Source organism: Meleagris gallopavo, chromosome 1 (assembly GCF_905368555.1).
Source record: "Meleagris gallopavo chromosome 1, MGAL_WU_HG_1.1, whole genome shotgun sequence".
Lineage (NCBI taxonomy): Eukaryota > Metazoa > Chordata > Aves > Galliformes > Phasianidae > Meleagris > Meleagris gallopavo.
In genome coordinates, this window is record NC_139404.1 from 51,018,074 (window position 1) to 51,037,851 (window position 19,778).

A 19,778-nucleotide genomic window follows, 5' to 3' on the forward strand; every position below is an offset into this window, starting at 1 on the left:
TGAGATGAGATTTTGACCTCCCAAGGTGAAGCACCAGAGGTCTCCAAAGACCAGCAGCATATCAGAGCTGCTCCTTGTCAGCCAGCTGTGCTGGAAGCCAGATGTGGAGACCCAGCCCTGCAGCAGAGATGAGAGAGAGAATTTAGACTCTGAAAAGCTCATTCGCATGTGAAAAGAGATGGCTCTTACTGTTTGCATGGTTGTTTGGGAGTGAGGAAACTGCAAGCATCCTCTGCACTTCAGGAAGGAGAGCTGGGGGAAGGCAATGAGCATCCCAAGAGTTGTGGATCCATTCTCTCAGAGGGAACAAGACCCACATGCAAAATCTAGCCAATGCCAGGACCTGAGAGTGTTCTAAGACAGAACATTTTTGGAAAATTAGATTCAAAGTGGGATTTGGCCACTTAGTTAAGGACTCCTGAGGTCTCTCCTTGAGCAAGTTGGGCTTCTGCTGCCTGGCTGCATAAGGACCCCACCAAGCAGCCTCTTCCCCAAGCCTTCTGCCAAATTGAGTCCATGGATGCTCTGCATGGGCGATGCCTGGTGGTGCTAGCAAGGGCAGCTAGGAGGGTATTCATTGTTATCAACTTAAGTGATCCCTTCGGTTCAAGCACCACGATAATCATGGGACAGTGCCCATGGACCATCTAGAAGGGCTCAGACTTGATGCCTATCAGACATGTTCAGAAGGTATCTCATGTGTCTGGGAATTAAACATCTATTAGAGAGGAAGCAGCAGCATCCCTATGTTCACTTGCTAACATGAAGTTAGAAAATAGGCAGATGCTATGAGCATCCAAATATCATCATAAATCCTTTTGTCTTTAGCCCCAAGGATCCAGAAAACCAGATGAAACCCTGCCCCTCTCTTGCTTCCTTGGTCCTTCCAAGGAGTGGGAAGCAGGGCCTACCCTCACACTTCTTACGCTGCCTGCAGCTCCTCACATCAGCTGGCACATTATGGTTCTCCCAGCATGTGGGAATTTCTAAAATAAGACCCAGTTAAAACTGATAAGGTCAGAGCAGGGTTGCAAGCATCCCTCTAGAAACCTTCCAAACAGAGGATGCTTGCTTGATATTTGCTCACCTCCATTTAGCTTCACCTTGTTGAATTCTGCCTTGCCTTCCAGAAGCTATTAAGATGGTTATTATCACTCTCCTGTTCCCTGAATCTCAGCCAAGGAGAGATGGAAAGCAAGCAAGAGGTTTGTCCCTGCTTATTGCATTCTCAACACACCGGCAGGGGGCTTGACCCCCCACTCAAAGAGACCATTTCTTCTGCCTGCTAGGACTCAAACACGAGCAGGGTCTTTGAAAAAAGTCTACTCTTGCACCAGAAAAGTCCCACTTTTGGGACTGAAGGGCTGGATTTGATGATCCTTATGGATTCCTTCCAACTTGGGATATTCTATGATTCCGTGATTTGCTTCAGGAGGGTCCATTCCTGTAGGCAAGGAGTGTTTGGCTTTCATCCCTCTTTCCCAATCTTTGCTCCACAAGCAGAATCGCACCAGCTCGTCTGATACCTTTCTTTAGCAAGCAAGGCTTCATTTCACGCTTTACAGATTACTTCCTCTTGGGAAGAGAGGAGGGAAGCCCTTCTCAGTAAAAAAACACAAACAGTGCCAACACAAACCAATGCAGTCTGCCTGAATACACGGGAGTTTTCCCCCAGAGCTCTAGGGTTCATTGTGCATCTGCGTGCATCGGTGTCATTGCCCTCTGCCAGCTGAGCTATCCACTATTGACCAATGGCGTGTGTATGGAGCTGGCACATGCACACCCACCCCTGTCCTCTGGAACAAGCCCAGTTCTTTCATCATCAGCATCTTCGGACACACTTTGTCTCTCTTCTCACTCCCTTTTTACTCCTCCATGAATTACTCCGACTCCTCCAAGTCATGCCCTCTGGTCCCCTCGCCCCATGTTGCTGCCACAGCCCTGATTCTTCTCTCTGACACGCGTATTGTTGTCTCTGCCCCTCTTCCTCTCTCCTCCGCAGGGGCTGTTAGAGCCTCTAGTATTTTTCCGATCCTGAGTGTGATTCTGCTTTTCATGGGTGGACTCTGCATTGCAGCCAGCGAGTTCTACAAAACTCGACACAACATCATCCTTAGTGCCGGCATCTTCTTCGTGTCTGCAGGTAATGGGACATGTGTGGGCGGGGCTCAGGGGTAAAGGAGGGCTGCTTTTCCAACCTGGGATGAAGGCAACACCCTGAGGAAGCCTCTCCGTCTGCCACATAAGGAGGGAGGATCCTCATAGCTGGTGGCTTTGGGGGGCCATCAGGGTGTGGGGGACGCAGGAGCAAGGGCTTGCCCAGGAAAAGCTGCAATGGAGACCAGCAGGTAGGTATGGGACCCCATTACCCCTCCTGGCAGCAGGAGGGCAGGAGTCTCATCCCACGGCCACCACCACGTGTTGTCCTCCTGACGGCTGCCTCTCCCCCAGGTCTGAGTAATATAATTGGGATCATCGTATACATATCAGCCAACGCTGGAGACCCCTCGAAGAGCGACTCCAAGAAGAACAGCTACTCCTACGGCTGGTCCTTCTACTTTGGGGCCCTGTCCTTCATTATAGCCGAGATGGTGGGAGTGCTGGCCGTCCACATGTTCATTGACCGGCACAAACAGCTGCGCGCCAACGCTCGCGCCACGGACTACCTCCAGTCCTCCGCCATCACCCGCATCCCCAGCTACCGGTACCGCTACCAGAGACGCAGCCGTTCCAGCTCCCGCTCCACCGAGCCTTCACACTCCAGGGATGCCTCTCCCGTCGGGATCAAAGGGTTCAACACCCTTCCATCAACAGAGATCTCGATGTACACCCTGAGCAGGGACCCGCTGAAGGCCACCACCACCCCTACCGCTACCTACAACTCCGACAGGGATAACAGCTTCCTCCAGGTTCACAACTGTATCCAGAAGGAGAACAAGGACTCGATCCACACCAACACAGCCAACCGCCGGACCACCCCGGTATGAAGCCGCCGCCAGGAGCTGCAAGTGGGGAAGGGGGAGGCAGGAGGACGGGGTGGGGGACGGGGGGGGGTGGGCTGGGGGGTGAGGGCAAAGGGGGTGGCAGGGTGGGAGGAGGTGTGAGTGCCCCCGAGGTGGGGCCCTCGCAATCGCAAAAAATAAACAAACAAACAAACAAACAAAAAAACATAGAGAGAAAAGTGTAAAAAAGAAAAAAAAAAAGCATTAAAAAAAAACCACGCGCGAAAATAAGAAATAAAATATGGAGTGACCGGCGAGCAAAGAGATAAGCAGACAAACGAGCACGTGAACACAAAGCAAACGTACAGCGAGCAAACAAAATACAAAAGGAAACGTGAGGGAAGAAACAACAGAGAAAAAAAAAAAAACTTGAAAAAAAAAAGAAAAAGAAAAAAGAAAAAAAAGAAAAACTTTAAAACCGAGAGAAAGAGATTTAAAAAAAAAATAGAAATAAATTTAAAAGAAAATGCATGATTTCCCATGTACCATTATTTTAACATTTAATAAAAAGAGATTTAAAAAAAATATAAAAGGGAACCAAGAAATAACGACAATAAACCAAGTGGGAGGAAGAGGAGGAGGAGGATGAAGAGGAGGAGGCAGCAGCTCTTTGGGTTTGGGGGGGGGAGGGGGTTCTTTAATTTTATGGTTCATTTCCCACTTCCTTCAGCTCAGTGCAGGCTCCTGGGGAGCTCGGACCTGCAGCAACCTCTCCATGTCCCCAAGGTCACCTGAGGGCTGAGGGGGCTCTCGGGGTGCAGGGGGGCATTCGGCCCCTCCAGGACCCGCTCAGCCCCCCCCGGGAGCCCAGGAGCCGCTTGTCCCCTGCGGGTCCCTATGAGCAAAGGTGGCCGCTATCCCCTGGGAGCACAGGAGCTGCCTGCAGTGTCCCCTGGAGTCTTGGGGGCTCCCCCGACTCTGGGGCCCCCCCCTCTCCTCTCCCACCGACCAAGGTCAGCAATGACAGCGCGAAAAAGCAGAGACACGCAATGTCAAAAAGAAAAAAAGAAAAAAAAAAAAAGGGAAAAAATAAAAAGGTCGAAAAAAGGTTTCTTAAAAAAAAAAACAAAAAAAAAAGTGGCAATTTTTTTAATAAAAAAGCAACTATAAATAAATGTAAATATAATAAGTGGATTTACTTGCAAGAGAAAACAGATAGCATTATTTTTGTTTTCATTTTTATTTCCTCCAGCTTTAAACTGTGAAAAATCAAGGTGGGCAGTGGAGGAGGGGTTACAGGGGGGGGGACCCAGAGGGGAGAGGAGCTCCCATTGCTCAGTGTGCTGCTGCGGGGGGGCTGCTGCAGGGTGGGGGGCACGCACTCACTCCCCTGTGAATGCTCACGGGCTCCCCCAAATATGCCTGGTCACACCCCCCTCCCACAACAAGCCCCCGTTCCCCCCCAACCCAGGGCACCCACCTCCCCCTTTGGGGGGGTCCCTTTGTAGCAGCCCCCCCCATGCTTCCTGGATTCAGCTGAATTCATACAGAATTGGTGCACCTGCACAGGGGGGGATGGGGACAGGAAGAGGAGAGGGGGGTCAGGGTCCCCGGGGATAGGACCCTCAGGGGCTGCCCCCATAGCTGTGGGGTGTGCAGGATGGGTGCGCCGAGCCCTGGAGCAGCTCAGACCTATTTTTTCCAAATTTCTGGTTTTAATATGATTTTTTTTTTCTTTTTTTTTCCATTCCCGTCCCTGCTGCTCCAGTTTCAGGAGCCTGCCAGGCTCCCACTTCGGCTCCCAGTGGGGTTTCTGCTTAAAAGCATCCCAATGCCTCCACCCCCATTGCCCCCAAATATCTCAGCCTCAGCCTCCAGAGCAGGGTGAGGGGAGCAGGTTGGATATCCAGACCCCTGCTCACAAACCTCCCTCCCCCCACACTCTAAAAAATATTATGAAAAAAAAGGGGACAAAAATTCAAAACAAACCCCTACCGGCCCATAGGGACAAGCGATGCTCGGTGCCCCGGACTGCAACATAATGAAGAGCAGTGTTTGGGGTTAAACCCAAAAGCTCCATGGAGCTGGGGAGCATTCACAGGGAGAGGCAGGGGACGAGTGCCGGACCCCCCTGCCAGGGATAGGGAGGGATGAGGGCTGGCAGGGATGCGTTCTTCCGAGGGTATTGCACATGTCCAGCTCAAAGCAGTACAAGAAAAACCGATCTCCATTTACTTTCTTTCGTGGGTTTTTTTTCAGACTGTTAAAAAGAAAAAAAAATTTTAAAAAGAGAAAATGACAAAAAAAAAAAAAATTCCTGGTACATGAAATAAAGATTTTTTTTTTTTATAACTCGGTCCTTGTTCAAGTGGATTTATTTTTTGGAGGGGGTAAGGGAAAGTGGAATTAAAATGAAAAAGGCCCCCGATGGGCTGGAAGAGCGCCTGGAAAATGACAATGGGGTCAAGCCCTGCCGATGCCTTCACCCAGGGTGTGGCATTGAGCCCCACAGCCTTCACAGGAAAGGAGGAAGAGGAGGGATGATGAGGCTTTGCCTTACAGTGAGCACAGGTTAACTTAAACCATGCTGTCCTCCAGCCTTGAGAAGTGGCCATGAGGATGGGTGTGTTGAGGGTTTCACTTGATGGCTCCCCAAATTCCCGGCTCTGCTCCCCAGGGCAGGATGGGATCTTTGAGCCATGGCTCCCCATGCTCCCCCCACCCGCTGCCCCATTTCGGCTCCTCCCTGGGGACCCATCCCTCACAAAACCAGGGCACGGGGGGGAGGAGGGGAGGCAGTAAAGCGGGACAGGATGCGGCCAACCCCACAAGTGGGACGCTGCCAGACGTGGCTCCAGCCCCATGTCCTGCACGGTGCCCGGCCATGATGGGGGTCACAGCTCAGCCCCCGGCTCTTGGAGATGTTCCTTCCTCACCAGGGCTAAAGGTGTGCTCCCTTCTCCCTCTCCACATTGTCCCTCTTCCTCCTCGCTTTTGTGGGTCAAGGCAGGAGGGGGAAGGCAACGTCTGGGAATCAGGTGTGCCCAGTTCTGCTCTGTGCCCCAGACAGGGCCGGCCTCCATGCAGTAACAAGGAACAGCAGCACTCAGCACTTCTCGTGTTCAAAGCACTTCCCTAACGTTCACTAGTGAATCTGTCGCATTGAGCAATGCAAAGGACTTGCATGTGGACAGTAGTCCTCCTCTGCCCCATCCCCTGGGCTATGCGGATATTTCGGGTGGGTGCCAGCCCCGTCCTCACCCAGGGTCATGGTGCTCCTCTGTCCCAGCACTGTGTCCCAGCTAACCTCTACCAGCACTGGCTCCACTGGCTCCCGGCCATTTCCTTCACCACAGCCTTCTCCTCCACACCACCGTGCCAGGAAAGGGCCAGGGGGTCTCAGACAAATACCAGCCAACATGTCTGGTCCCACAAAGACAGGGCTGAAGAATGTATGAGAGACAGTTTTGCTTCTGCTGAGACCCTGTGAGAGCTCTGCATGCAGGGAAACCCGGCTCCACGGCAATTAAATTAACACAGGGCATTTAGCAGTGTCGCTTAAACGGTTTCAACACCTAGGAGAGGTAATTAGTAGTAATGGTTTGGCGAGGGAGGAAATTAAGACCCAGGTACGGCGCTTTTGTCTGCAGATAATTTTCAGTGCCAAACGACTGTAAGGGAAAGGCTGAGTGCCAGGCACGCAGGCTGCTTGCCTTACTGCCATGGCGGGACATTCCTGAAACCAGGAGGCCAAGCAACAGGAGGAATGAGGAAGGTGAGGCTGCACCTCGAGTCCTGTGGTCAGTTTTGGGTCCCTCACTACCAGAAAGACATGGAGGCCTTGGAGTGTGTCCAGAGAAGGGCAGCGGAGCGGTGAGGGGTCTGGATGGAGCGGCTGAAGGAACTGGTGTTGTTCAGCCTGGAGAAGAGGAGCTCAGGGGAGACCACAGTGCTCTCTACAGTGACGTGAAAGGAGGTTGTGATGAGGTGGGAGTTGGGCTCTGCTCCCAGGTAACAGGGATGGGATGAGAAAGAATGGCCTCAAGTTGCACCAGGGGAGCTTCAGGTTGGATACTGGGAAAAAATTTTTCTCAAAAAGAACGGTGCTGCAGAGGCACACAGGCTGCCCAGGGAGGTGGTGGAGTTACTGTCCCTGGTGGTGTTCCAGAACCGTGTGGATGTGGCACTGAGGACATGGTCAGTGGGCATGGTGGGGATGGGCTGGAGGTTGGACCAGGTGATCTTAGAAGTATTTTCCAACCTTAATAATACTGTGATTTTATTGAGATTGGCTGAGAGAGGCTGGCCGAGGACAGGGCTTCTTGGGTGTGCTGGGTACTGTCTGATCACAAGGCTGGCCCCAGAGAAGCAGACACCCCACAGGGCCTTCTTGCTGCAGGGAGGCTCCAGTAGCAGAGGCAGGAGGAGGAGGTCATGGTTTAGAGTGGCAAAGGGAAGATAACTTTCAAGCATGGCCTGGAGACCTTCCAAGAGGTTCCCATACAGTCCCATACAGTCAACATAACTTGAAGGCCCTGCTTTCCTGCAGAGCAAAAGCTTCCAGCAGCACAGGAATGCTAGAGGAATCACAGAATCATCAAGACTGGTAAAGTCTTCTGAGATCATCCAATCCAACCACCATCTCATCCCCACCATACCCACTGACCATGTCTCTCATCACACGGTTCTGGAACACTTCCAGGGACTCCACCACCTTCCTGGGCAGCCTGTTTCAATGCCTCACCATTATTTCTGGGAAGAGCAAGGGCCATGCTGCTTCCTTTGGGCACAGCAATGAGGCAGGATCCTGGGCTGCAAATCTCAGCCTGGTACAACGTGAACCCTGGCAGCACATTGTCACTTGTGCTGGTTTTCCACCAAGAGGAACAATGTGTGAATGATGCCAAACCCCGCTGTCCTCCTTTCACTTTCCCTCTGTTGAAACCTCCAGGTTGACACAAACACGGGAGATGGGGGTATAGGGTTGGGCATGAGGACAAGGAGGTCTTGGTGCCCTCTGCAGCCATGGGCTCTTGACATTGCGCAAAGTCAGCGATGAGGAAGCCGGCAGCTTCTGCAAAGGGGTCAAGATGTACGGTCGTGGGCTGAGACCCAGAAAGAGATCTGCAAGGGCAAAGCACTGGCTTATGGAGAACAGGTTTGCACTGCTGCTGCTTCTCCTGCTGCTCCCGATCCCCTCCGGGCTGGAGGAAACGAGGGACTTTGCTCTCTGGGGACCCGTCAATCAGAAGCCGCCACCGCTGTGCAATTTGCCGAAGGCCCTGCTGCCAACAGCGGGGCTGAGCCCATGGCTGAGCAGGCACTGCCATCCCGTGGGATGAGCCCAGCACAGCAGCCCGGCCCCAAAAAAGCACTAAGCAGAGCCGGAGGACCTGCAGGTTTGTCCAGCCTTTGGTGGCAGGACCTGGACAGGCATCCTGCTGTTGCACGTGGGGCACTGGGGACATTTTTCATTTTTTTTTCAGGACTCCCCACTCCTGTTTGCTTTCCTTCCTGCAGGAAATCTGGTAGTAGATCCAAGGACATAACCCACTTCGATGTGAGAATCTGACTTCCTCCAATGGGACAGGATCCAGCCAGCAGATGGGGAGGTGCAGTGTTATGAGGTCAGAGCAAATGCAGGGCTCTGAGCCCCTCAGCATCACTTGCTGGGCCATCTACGGATCAAAAGGTGCCAGCTTATCCCCTCCCTACCCACTTCTCATCCCCATCCGCAGTGTTTGAAGCTGCTTCAGTTCAAGGGTCCGCCTTGGGTGTCAGCAGTGACCTTGGGAAGTGCCAGCTCCAAAGGGACATGCAGGGAAGAGGAGAGAAAGGAACACTTTGGATTGCTGCAGCAGGAGCTCTCCGGAGCAGAGTGAGAGACGCACACTCCTGCCGGCTGCCCCGCAGCACCCGCAGCCCAGTGGGGGTTGTATGCAGCATGGTTTTGCCCGAGGAGACAAAAGTACGAGGCTGACTCCTCCAAAGCCAGCAGAGAGCAGATGGCATCGAAATCTGCTCAAGAGGAGAGAAAGGAACAGCCCCAGGGCTCAGCTCCCCGTGTACCTCCAGACGGACATTTGTCCACATCCAAGCATCTCCAACTGACCTAGAGATGGGGGGGGATGGCAATATGGGGCTGCTCTGCATCCCTTGCCCCTGTTCCCTTTCATGGGGACTTTTCCTCCTGGAGACTGAAGCCTTGGGGCAGAAGGGATGTACAGGCGGCCTCTACTGTGGCTTCATGGTCATTCAGCAGCGTTGCTTTAGGGAGGTAAGGAGAAAAGGGCTAAGGCAGACCCAGCTCTGCCTCAGCTCCTGGTAACATCCTGCTTAGATCTCTTTGCCTGGCTGTCATAAGCAGCACGCTTTCAGAGGAGGGATCAGCTGGGCAGGGGCATTTGCAGAGCATATTTAGCCCCAGAAGATGCTGATTTTTTTGCACAGAGATTACTGCAACGTTGCTGATGCTGAAGGAAGCAGCTGTGGGCACATGCAGGGCCCCTGTATGAAAGCGAACAGTGCTGCACTCTGCTCCCCAACTCCAATCCTGCACAGCATCCAAGCACCCAGTTCTCAAAGAGAACCCATCCTGGGGTCACCAGCAGGACCACAGTGCAGCAGAGATTTGCAGCTTGCTCTGTGCAGCGCCAGGCTCCTACCCCAGCCCCTGCACCAGCCCTCCCTGCCTCCAGCAGGCACGGAGCCAGCAGGGACGCTGCCGGCACCAGCTGCTCTCATTGAGCTTTGCAGAATAAACTCGTGGAATTAGCCTGTTGGCTGCCGGGATAAAATCCAGTGCTGAATGCAGATCAAAGGAGACAATCTTCCCAACAGCTTTGCTTTGGAAAGGGCAGCGTTCAGCAGCTGAGGATGGAGCGTGATGCACGTTGCATCTTTGATGGTGCATGTGCTCCAAGCCCTGATGCTCAGAGCTAGGGGTGCTTTGGGACAGATCCAACACTGGTGACAGGAATGGCCAAAGCCAGGCAAGAGGCAGCGCTAGAACAAATAATTCTGGGGTGCAGCCTAAATTCCAGCAAGCTCTGCCTTAGCCTTTTCATAACAGCATGAAAGGAATGAGTGATGCAGGACAAGGCTCTGAGCCCAGAGCAGAAGCGATACAGTTTCTAAAGGCAGGGAAGAGTGCTTTTGTCAGGTTTCAGTCCACCTTCACAGGTAATACAGTCTGACCCAGCAGATGTGGGAAGCACTCTGCATGGCTGGAACAAGTAGATGGAAGAAGTTTCGCACTGAAAGCACAATCTCTGACCAGGAGTGAACTCAGCCCATTCCCTGCTCAGACCTTCCCAGCACACACAGCAACCCTGCCAGGTGTCACCTGCTCCCAGCCCCACCGGGCTGCACAGGCAGCAAACTGAAAACCAGATTCATGGCATGGGGAGTTGCTCGGTTGCTCGGTGGCTGTCGGTGTGGAAATGTTGGGCTTCTCAGTTTGAGGAAGGTGTCAGGGCTGATGACTCTTTTCTTTGGGCTTGTCAAGGAGCTCAGGACAGTGGGAGCTACATATATAGTAGAGGCATACTGAGTGTTTGTTGCTCAGTTAGAAAAAGAAACAACTGGCTATTTTTGATGGCTGCAAAGGCTTTGGACTGCAGCAACCACAGTGCTGGTGTCCTCTTTTATGGATCTGCAAACACCAGCGTAGATCCCAGAAATGGAGAAGCAGAAGACAAGAATGCAGAACCAGATGGAAGCAATTTATCCTGACTGTTTCATAAGCATCTTCCAGGGAAAAGTGATTAGCCTTATTAACTGATTAATTAACTGATTAAGTGAAATTATGGATCACAGATCAAGTGATTGCAAGTGAGTGTATTTTGAGCAAAGTCAGCACTTTTCTGGGACATTGTGTGCCTCACGTGCTATTAATGACAGCCAACGGATGGATGGCAAATCATCTGCAGAAGTGGTGTTGGAGCTGACACCAGCACAGCCCCGACTGCAGCCCAGGACAGGAGGTGAGAGGGGCAGGGTCTAGTGCTAAATAAGAGTGAGTCAAAGCCACCCCATCCCCCCTTCCAGTAAATCCCACTTAAATGGGGAAACAAATCTCACCTTCCTTAAGGCTGGATTTTTCTTACAGCTGAAGCTTTTCCTCTTGATCAGAAATTGGTAGGTTATGCTGTGCCCAAAGGAGTATTTGTTCTGTGCTGGCCATTCCCTGTGCTTGTTTTCCTCTCTGAACCACACTCCATTCCCAAACAAGGCAGCCTGAGGAGCTGAGCCCGAAGTGCAAGCACTCTTCAGCAGGCAGCAGCAGTGCTACGCTTGCCTTTCAGCATCTCACACAGGACTCTAAGGGAAGCGAGGGAAATGCAGAGCTTAGGTTTATCAGTCTAGTTGTTTTGTCTTCCTTCGTACATTCTCTAGTCCCATTTTCTCTTTAGGACTTTCTGCTCCTTTTATGTCTCCTAAGCAGGCCTTGAATGTAGCTATGCTCAGGTTGAGTCTGTGGTATCAAGGGCTGTTCCAGCACTGACGTTTGTCACCAAGAAGGCTGTTTACCTGAGAGGGTTACAAATGGTATTTTATAAACCGCGTTTCTGTAAGTGGATTTTTCTTTTTGCTTGCGGGGAAAACTGCTTTAATAATCTGACTTCTGATTAATGGCATGGCCTCCTGGCAAAGCAGACTACTTCGGTTATTTCTTGAGGAGGATTTAAACACAGTAAATAAGGGAGGAAACGCACAGTACTCTGCCTCAAAAATATTGATCTAGACTCTGAGGTGCAAGACGCCCAGGGAAGTTATTCTGCAAACAGCTGGGCTTCAGCCTGTGAGATGCAGACATCTCTAAACTGAATGCTGCTCTTCTGAAGGAAAGAGACAATTCTGGGCTCTCTGATGTGTGAACATCTGAGATTTGCTGCTGGGTTTTTGCCTTCGCTCCCCTGCGGTGGGGAGAAACACTCTTCTAGGGTACTGTGGTTGTTCAGTCTGAGGAGGCTCAGGGGAGACCTCATCACTCTCTACAATGACCTGAAAGAAGGTTGTAGTGAGGTGGAGGTTGGCCTCTGCTCCCAGGTGACAGCGATAGGACAAGGGATTGGCATCAAGCTGCACCAGAGGAGGTTCAAATTGGATATGCGGAAAATTTTCTTCTCTGAAAGAGCAGTGCTGCAGTGGCACAGGCTGCCCAGGGAGGTGGTGCAGTCACCGTCCCTGGAGGTGTTCCAGAACCGTGTGGATGTGGCACTGAGGGACGTGGTCAGTGGGCATGGTGCGGATGGGCAGTGGCCTCCTCATAGAGCTGCAGGGCCGAACCCACAGTCCACAACTCCCTGCCCGCAGGGCAATGAAAGGCTACGGGCACAACACAGAACCCCACTGCAGCCACGCCCCCTGCAGTTCGATGGCGACAGTGACGTCAGCGGGGCGCACTGCGCCTGCTGGGAGATCCGTGCTTTACGGCAGTCGTGCTCCGCTCCTCGCTTTTTCTCTTTTACGACAGTGGCGCTCGGCGGCGTAGCTGTCGCGCAGTGTTGACGCGATAAGGGCGGGACGGGGCTGCGCGCGGCCTTTCCTCGCCGGTCTCCGCCGCCGTCGCTCCCGTATCCGCCGTCATCGGGGCCGTAACGTGGCCGCGCAGGTGAGGGGACGCCGTGGCCGCCCCGTCCCGCTCCGCCGCCCTACCGGGGCCAATCTGCGGGCAGCGCGACCCCCGGCCCCGCCCCGGCGTCACCGCTGGTTCCGGTGGGGCCGAGCCGGGGCCCCTGCCCTCCCTCGCCTGCACCGGGCCTCCTCCGTGCCCCTTTCCTTCCCCTCGCGGTGGCACCGAGCGGGCACTGAGGGGACGTTCTACTTGCTCTCCGCAGAGCTGTGAGCCATGGCGAAGTTCGTGACTCCCGTGATCCAGGACAACCCCTCCGGCTGGGGCCCGTGCGCCGTGCCCGAGCAGTTTAAGGATATGCCCTACCAACCCTTCAGCAAGGGAGACCGCCTGGGCAAGGTATTGCGATGTGCTGCTGCTGAGTGAATCCCTGTGCCTCTCCACTGACCTACAAGAGTGGAGAGCTGGATTAGATGTTAGGAGGTGGCTCTTCATTCAGAGTGCGGTGAGGTAGTGGCATGGGCTGCCCAGAGAGCTGTGGGTGCCCTGTAACCTGGGGGCTTTAAAGGCCAAGTTGGATGGGGCCCTGGGCAGCCTGAGCTGGTGGGAGGCAGCCCTGCCCGTGGCAGGATTTAGATAATCTTTAAGATTCCTTTTAATCTGAGCCATTCTGGGATATGATGTTATATGGTTCTCAAGCACCTTGTCAATTGTGAGCATTTTGTGAGGCTCACTTACAGAGGTGGGAGTTGAGGAACATACAGCAGTCCCTTGTTTTGCCGTTTGAGGCCCTGTTGTGGGGGGACACGACATTAAAACTGGCTTATTTTGACTGTTTATGTTTGTCCTTAGGTGGCAGATTGGACAGGAGCCACGTATCAGGATAAGAGATACACAAGTACGTGTTGTCTGATGGCTGTTCTTCTATTTATTTTGTGCAAAATTTTCTTTAAACGTCATACCTGCTTTCATGTTTCACACTGGCTCTACCGGCTACCTGCGCACCTCAGCAGGGGAGGCTTGTTAATTTCAGAAGTGTGTCTCACCACTTGGAGAGCTGCGTGAGGCTCTCCCTGTCCTTAGGGTTTCCTTGTGGGTTTGTACCGTGTGCTGACTGGTGCTTCTCTGGGAGGCTCAGAGCAGGGAGGAAATGTGGAATCTAATGCAGGAGTACTAGTTGGTGCATTAGACTTGAGTAAAGGCTACTGAGGAGAATTTGGGGGGGGTGGAGTGTCATATTTTTGTTTCCAAGGTTCACAGCAAGATGATTTATTTTATTTCCAGACAAGTACTCGTCGCAGTTTGGTGGTGGAAGTCAGTATGCATATTTCCATGAGGAGGACGAGACTAGCTTCCAGTTGGTGGATACAGCAAGGACACAGAAAACTGCATACCAGAGGAATCGCATGCGATTTGCACAGGTAACGCTTATTTTCAGAAGCAGCCTCTAAAGAGACATAGAGCAACGCAGAATTACTTTGCCACTAAATTGTCCTTTTTTTTTCTTTGCTGCATTTCCACAGAGGAACCTTCGGAGAGACAAGGACCGCCGGAACATGCTGCAGTTTAGCATGCAGACACTGCCAAAGAGTGCCAAGCAGAAAGAGAGGTGCGGGCATCACATACAAGCATTCTGCACTTGTTTCTGGAAGTGTGTGAACGTACTGTTGATAAATAATTTAAGTTACTGTAACAGAATCCACCGAAGCTCCTAGCAAAGCATTTCAGGATATTTTAAATTTTGCTGATGTGGGTAGTAGTCACAGGCATGGATTCGAAGCAGCTATTTAAGAATTTAGGAGAAATTTTGAGTCAAGTTTAGGAGGTATGTGTGACTAGTTAAAGCAGGATGTACTCTTTCTAAAAACTGTGTTGTAGTCATTAAGGATAAAAACATCTGAAGGGTGTTCAGAGTGAAGAACAAAGCTCTTAATGCTCCAGGCATTTTGATAACAGAATTCTCAGTAAACGTTTCAGTGGCTTGGTGCCTGAAAGCGTCGTTCCTCTGGTGATTATGTGGAAGTGTGGGAGTCAATGTGGCAGGGAGCTTCTTGTGTCAGGAACTTCTTGTAAGGCTTTTCACATATTTATCGTTGTAGGGATCGTTTGCGGCTCCAGAAGAAGTTTCAGAAGCAGTTTGGAGTGAGGCAGAAATGGGACCAGAAGTCACAGGTAAACTAGCCAGCTTTCTGACCCTGGTGATGGCTTCGTTTTTCTGGCTGTGCTCATGATGCAACTTCTCTTGTCTGACTCCTGATGTGCTATGTGTGTTCCTCTCTCTTTACCCATTTCACCTCTGACTGCGCAGCAGAAGCCTCGTGACTCCTCTGTGGAAGTTCGCAGTGACTGGGAGGTGAAAGAAGAGATGGATTTCCCACGACTGATGAAGATGCGCTACCTGGAGGTGTCAGAGCCACAGGACATGTAAGTTCCTAAAACAGTTTCCTGAATAGACTGAATTTTTGGACAGCAGGAGAGCAGGGTGTCTCTTGGGTTGGTCCCAGTGTTCCTATTGAGGTATCCAAAGCTGGGAGTGGTAGAATACCCTTTCATTCCCTCAGTCCTTTGTGGTTTGTCAGTGGAGGTATTTGTGTGATGAAGCTCATCCTCCCTTTCTCTCCATAGAGAGTGCTGTGGAGCCCTAGAATACTATGACAAAGCCTTTGACCGTATTACAACGAGGAATGAGAAGCTGCTGAGGAGCATTAAGCGTATCTTCCATACAGTCACTACTACTGATGACCCAGTTATCCGAAAGGTATGTTCACTGGTTTGCCAAATCCAAGGGTGTGCTTTTCATTCCGTGCTGTTGTTTAAGACCTGTCATAGTCAGACCAAAGACAAACAGGAAAAATCCACATCTCTCAGCTTGCAAAGTAGAAACAAAGTATTACCTTGATACTTTTCTTAGACCTAAGGCAAAGCTAGGTCAGGGCAAAACTGGGAATACTGGCCAAGGAAAGGCAAACAAACCAATACTTGAACAGTGCTGGAAAAGGAACTTCAGTGTTGAAAACCTGCTTCTAGAGTTTACTGCTTTTTGGAGATGAGGAAGGCTCAGGGACTGCTCTTTATGACTCTGTCAGCAGTAAGGAACCAAGTCCTTTAACAGCAGATTTGCATTTGGTAGTAGGTTTCTTTTTGCTTGTCTGAGCAGGAGTGTGCTTGGATTGCTAGGTAGTATTCCACACTTGGCATAGCTGTCAGCGGTGTACCCAGCAATCTGTCTTTCTCAGTATGGAAGAAGAAATTCATGATCTGGTTTACTAGCAGTTCTGATCTTGGCTGGGAAAGGAAAGGTATGTCTGTAAGTACTGCTGAAACATAATATTTTCTGTCTCCATAGTTGGCCAAGACTCAAGGGAATGTGTTTGCCACAGATGCCATCCTGGCCACACTGATGAGTTGCACTCGCTCTGTGTATTCCTGGGACATCATTGTCCAGAGAGTTGGATCCAAGCTTTTCTTTGACAAGAGGGACAATTCAGATTTTGGTGAGGAAAACTCTTGAATGAAATTTATTATTGTTGCTAATCTGTTTTCTTTATGCTTTTGTGGTGTTGGGTTTTTTTGTTTTGTTTTGTTTTTTAATTTATTCTATGTCTCAGTGCAAGACTGAGATACCTGGAGCAAACTGATTGCTGCAATATGTTGCTGACTGTGAGAGTACTTTGAACGTTGATCTGCTTCAGCATGTGTGGTAGAGATTCATTGAAGCTGATAAAAGTTCTCTCCAAATATAACAGCTTGTGACTGTTGTTGTGTTTTTTGTTTTTTTTTTTTTTTCTCAGATCTACTGACAGTGAGTGAAACAGCTAATGAACCACCACAGGAAGAGGGCAATTCCTTTAATTCTCCACGCAACCTTGCCATGGAAGCAACTTACATCAACCATAACTTCTCCCAGCAATGTCTGAGGATGGTAAGGCCAAGCAGTCCTGGACAGTAGGGTCTGAGCTGTGGAGAGTCTGGAAATAAGACTTTATTCAGACTTGCTTAATGCAGCTGCTCAGCACGGAAGTGTTTAAATTGGTAAAGGTAGTTTGCACTGATGTTACGTCAGCTTGAAACAGGTGGGATTCCTTATGGTGAGAAATGTGGCTCTTAGTATAAAATGATTTTCACCTTTTTTTTACAAAGAGGAAATCCCACTCCTGTTGGTAAAGTGGGCAGGCTTCTGAGTACGTTTATTAAAGCTGAAGTGCTAAGAGGAGTAATGATTACAGGGAAATGGTTACCATGGAAATTAATTATCTTAGCGTCTTTTCTGTGTAAGGGAAGTCAGCTGTGGTTGCTATAAGAGAATATTCATCCAAGAGAAGAGCTCTAACTTTTGTTCTTTTGCTTGTTTCTGTTTCCGTATATAGGGAAAGGAGAAATACAAATTTCCCAACCCAAACCCCTTTGTGGAGGATGACATGGATAAGAACGAAGTAGCTTCTGTTGCTTACAGGTATGCTGATGTATCTCTTATTCTCAGCTTTGACAAGGGTGCAGGATCTCAGTGTGGTTTGCAGGGAAAAAACAATCAAAACCAATGAACGGATAAAGGATGAAAGGATTTTGCTGAGTACTTGGAAAGGTCTGGAGAGGAACGAGGATCAGAAATAACCATCTGGACTGTGTTTGCAGGTACCGAAGATGGAAGCTGGGAGATGACATAGATCTCATTGTCCGCTGTGAGCACGATGGAGTGATGACGGGAGCTAATGGCGAAGTGTCATTCATCAACATCAAAACTCTGAACGAATGGGATTCCAGGGTGAGGAAGAACAAGATCCCAAAGCTAGCTCTAACTGCTTCACTGCTGCCTGACATGCCAGGTATAGCAGGCAAGATGAGACAAACATCTAGTGGTGTCCCCTGAGTTACCTTCCATCAAAGATGCGTAGCTTTGGTGAACTAACAGTGCTATTAAGCCTCACCCAGGCATGAGGTAGTTGGTTTGAACCCTATTCTTGTTCCCAGATGATCTGTGCAGTAGCTTATCTTTATCAGTGCTGCCCTCGTTAACTGTCCCTAGCAGTCCTCTCCTAGCCATTGCTACTGCATTTCTCCCTTTGCAGTGCACGGGCTCTCTCTGCAAGTAGAGATGTGCATTCCCTAGTTATGGTATCACAGTTTAGATAGAAGAAGCTTCCCCGTGCAATGGCTGAAGAGATAATTGCTGGCTGGCTCATTAGATTCACCCTGCTTTTGATTCTCCTCTTAGTACTGCAATGGAGTAGACTGGCGCCAGAAGCTTGACTCACAGAGAGGAGCTGTGATTGCCACAGAGCTGAAAAACAACAGCTACAAATTAGCTCGCTGGACATGTTGTGCACTGCTGGCTGGATCAGAATATCTCAAACTCGGGTAAGACAGGGTTTTCACACCAAGTATCTTTCAGGTGCATTCTTTGTAATTTAACACCATCTATATCGTAGTGAAGTGTTGGTAGAGTCTGGATGTCATAAAATTGCCTCACGGTTTGAAAAGCAGTGGGTGAAGCTTGCAGTGAATGTGCCAGTGGTGACTCAGGCCTTAGCTTTAGTTGCTTCCCCTCTAACATCTGATTGATGTGCCCTCCATTGTGGCTGACCTTGTAAGACCTCATGCGTGTGACAAGCAGGCAGCCTCTGCCATTCCCAGCCTATTTGCTGAATTTGACAACAAGGGAAATAAATGCAGTGACCATGCTACCTGTCAGGAGTTTGATTGAGGTCCTCAGTGCACCATTACTGAGAATTTGAGTGGAGGAGGAGGTATCACCACAGCCCATTTGGAACTGTCAGTTTAAAACCAATTGAGTCTGTGCCCTGTTATTGATGGCCTGAATGAGCTGCTGTGTCTGCTGCCTTCTGCCAGCCATCCAGTTTTGCAGAAATCCAGACCAGGGTGCTTTTTCTGTGGTTTCTTTGCACAGCATCAACACAGAGCATATATTGTCTTATCTGTAAATGAAAATAATAGCTGGTGGTAATGAAAAGGGCTCAATCTTGGTAGTTCTGCAATTCTGTATTCTGTTTTTGGGTATGAGGTATCTGAAATCTAGACTCACAAATTACCATGCAATTGCTTAGTTTTTATCTGTGGCACTAATCCTGCTCTGTCAGATCTGGGATAGTGGGAGGATTCCAGCTGTGTTACTGATGGCAACAGCTAGTGGCCAGGAGATGCTCTTAGCTTCCAGTGTTGGAGAGTTAGGGTGATTCTTCCTTCTCAGAAAACAAAAGCAAACCAATCATGCTGGGTTTTTTGATGTCACTTTGGTGGCTAAAATTAATCCCCTGCTACTCCTCTCTTCCTTCTTACCCACCAGGTACGTGTCCCGTTACCATGTGAAGGACTCTGCCCGCCATGTGATTTTGGGCACCCAGCAGTTTAAGCCCAATGAGTTTGCCAGCCAGATCAACCTGAGCATAGAGAATGCCTGGGGCATCTTGCGCTGCGTCATCGACATCTGCATGAAGCTGGATGAGGGGAAGTACCTCATCCTCAAAGACCCCAACAAACAGGTGATCCGAATCTACAGCTTGCCTGATGGTACCTTCAGCTCAGATGAGGATGAGGAGGATGAAGAGGAGGAGGAGGAAGAGGAAGGTTGGTAATATACTCAGGGGTTTGTACTTTTAAGTGATCTGGATGAAAGGGGGAATGTAGGGTAAGGATGAGAGCTAATGTGGTGGAATGACGAAAGGAATGGGGCTGGAGAAGGTGCAGCCCCAAGGATGCTGTAGTACGTGGTGGAAAAAGGGTGTTGGGAAGAGTTGGAATGTTGAATGGGAAGAAGAAAGCTGGGAGCGAGAAGTGGGGTTGTGCCTACACAAGAGCAGAGCACAGGAGTAGAAGCTTGCAAGCTAGCTGTGTTCAACCTGCCCAGGAGTGGAATTCATGCTGACAGTGGTGGGCCTTGAATTCTTCTGGATTTGGATTTCTGTTTGTTTTTTTTTTACTCCAGGTTTAGAAATGGTGACTACAGTATGTGACATATAACAACTCTGGCAGCAGTGGAGTGCAGGCTGCCCACTCCTGCTGCCCAGGGCATTCTTACAGCACAGGGAGGAGCAGTGGTCCTGTTTCAATTAGGGTGGGGATGCTGCTTTTTCCTCCTGCTGCAACAGCCTCGCTGTGCTTTTTCTTGCAGAAGAAGAGAGCTGAGCGCCAGGGACTGCGACTGGGCATCTCCCTGCACCAGGATCCGCTGGAAATGGCCAACTGGGCAAAGAAGCCGGAATAAAAAGTGGCTTTTCTCTGCACGGCCGTTCTGCGTGTGCTGT

General features: G+C 50.4%; 2 protein-coding genes across 6 annotated transcripts in view; both read left to right on the forward strand.

The window, feature by feature from the left end:
- Positions 1–3,028, forward strand: part of CACNG2 (calcium voltage-gated channel auxiliary subunit gamma 2) — a 56,636-nt gene extending 53,608 nt beyond the window's left edge. For all 3 annotated transcript variants that reach the window (XM_085227060.1, XM_003202225.3, XM_085227049.1), the window contains 2 exons: positions 2,003–2,143; positions 2,452–3,028. In XM_085227060.1, coding sequence (XP_085083186.1) covers positions 2,003–2,143; positions 2,452–2,987 — 677 coding nt within the window. In that variant the 3' untranslated portion in view covers positions 2,988–3,028. The remainder of the gene's footprint in view (positions 1–2,002; positions 2,144–2,451) is intronic.
- A 9,390-nt stretch (positions 3,029–12,418) lies between these two features.
- Positions 12,419–19,757, forward strand: EIF3D (eukaryotic translation initiation factor 3 subunit D). Of its 3 annotated transcripts, none has more exons than XM_085227094.1 (15): positions 12,419–12,558; positions 12,785–12,918; positions 13,372–13,417; positions 13,804–13,940; positions 14,043–14,128; positions 14,619–14,691; positions 14,828–14,943; positions 15,145–15,277; positions 15,866–16,013; positions 16,311–16,441; positions 16,887–16,972; positions 17,152–17,281; positions 17,732–17,874; positions 18,821–19,101; positions 19,646–19,757. In XM_085227094.1, the coding sequence occupies exons 2-15, from the start codon at positions 12,796–12,798 to the stop codon at positions 19,657–19,659; spliced, it is 1,647 nt and encodes a 548-aa protein (XP_085083220.1). In that variant the 5' UTR covers positions 12,419–12,558; positions 12,785–12,795; the 3' UTR covers positions 19,660–19,757. The 3 variants fall into 3 exon arrangements, with proteins under 3 accessions (XP_085083220.1, XP_085083201.1, XP_085083212.1); XM_085227075.1 differs by lacking the exon at positions 19,646–19,757 and adding an exon at positions 19,460–19,509; XM_085227086.1 differs by lacking the exon at positions 19,646–19,757 and adding an exon at positions 19,460–19,509 and having other exon boundaries at positions 14,831–14,943.
- Positions 19,758–19,778: the final 21 nt, after the last annotated feature.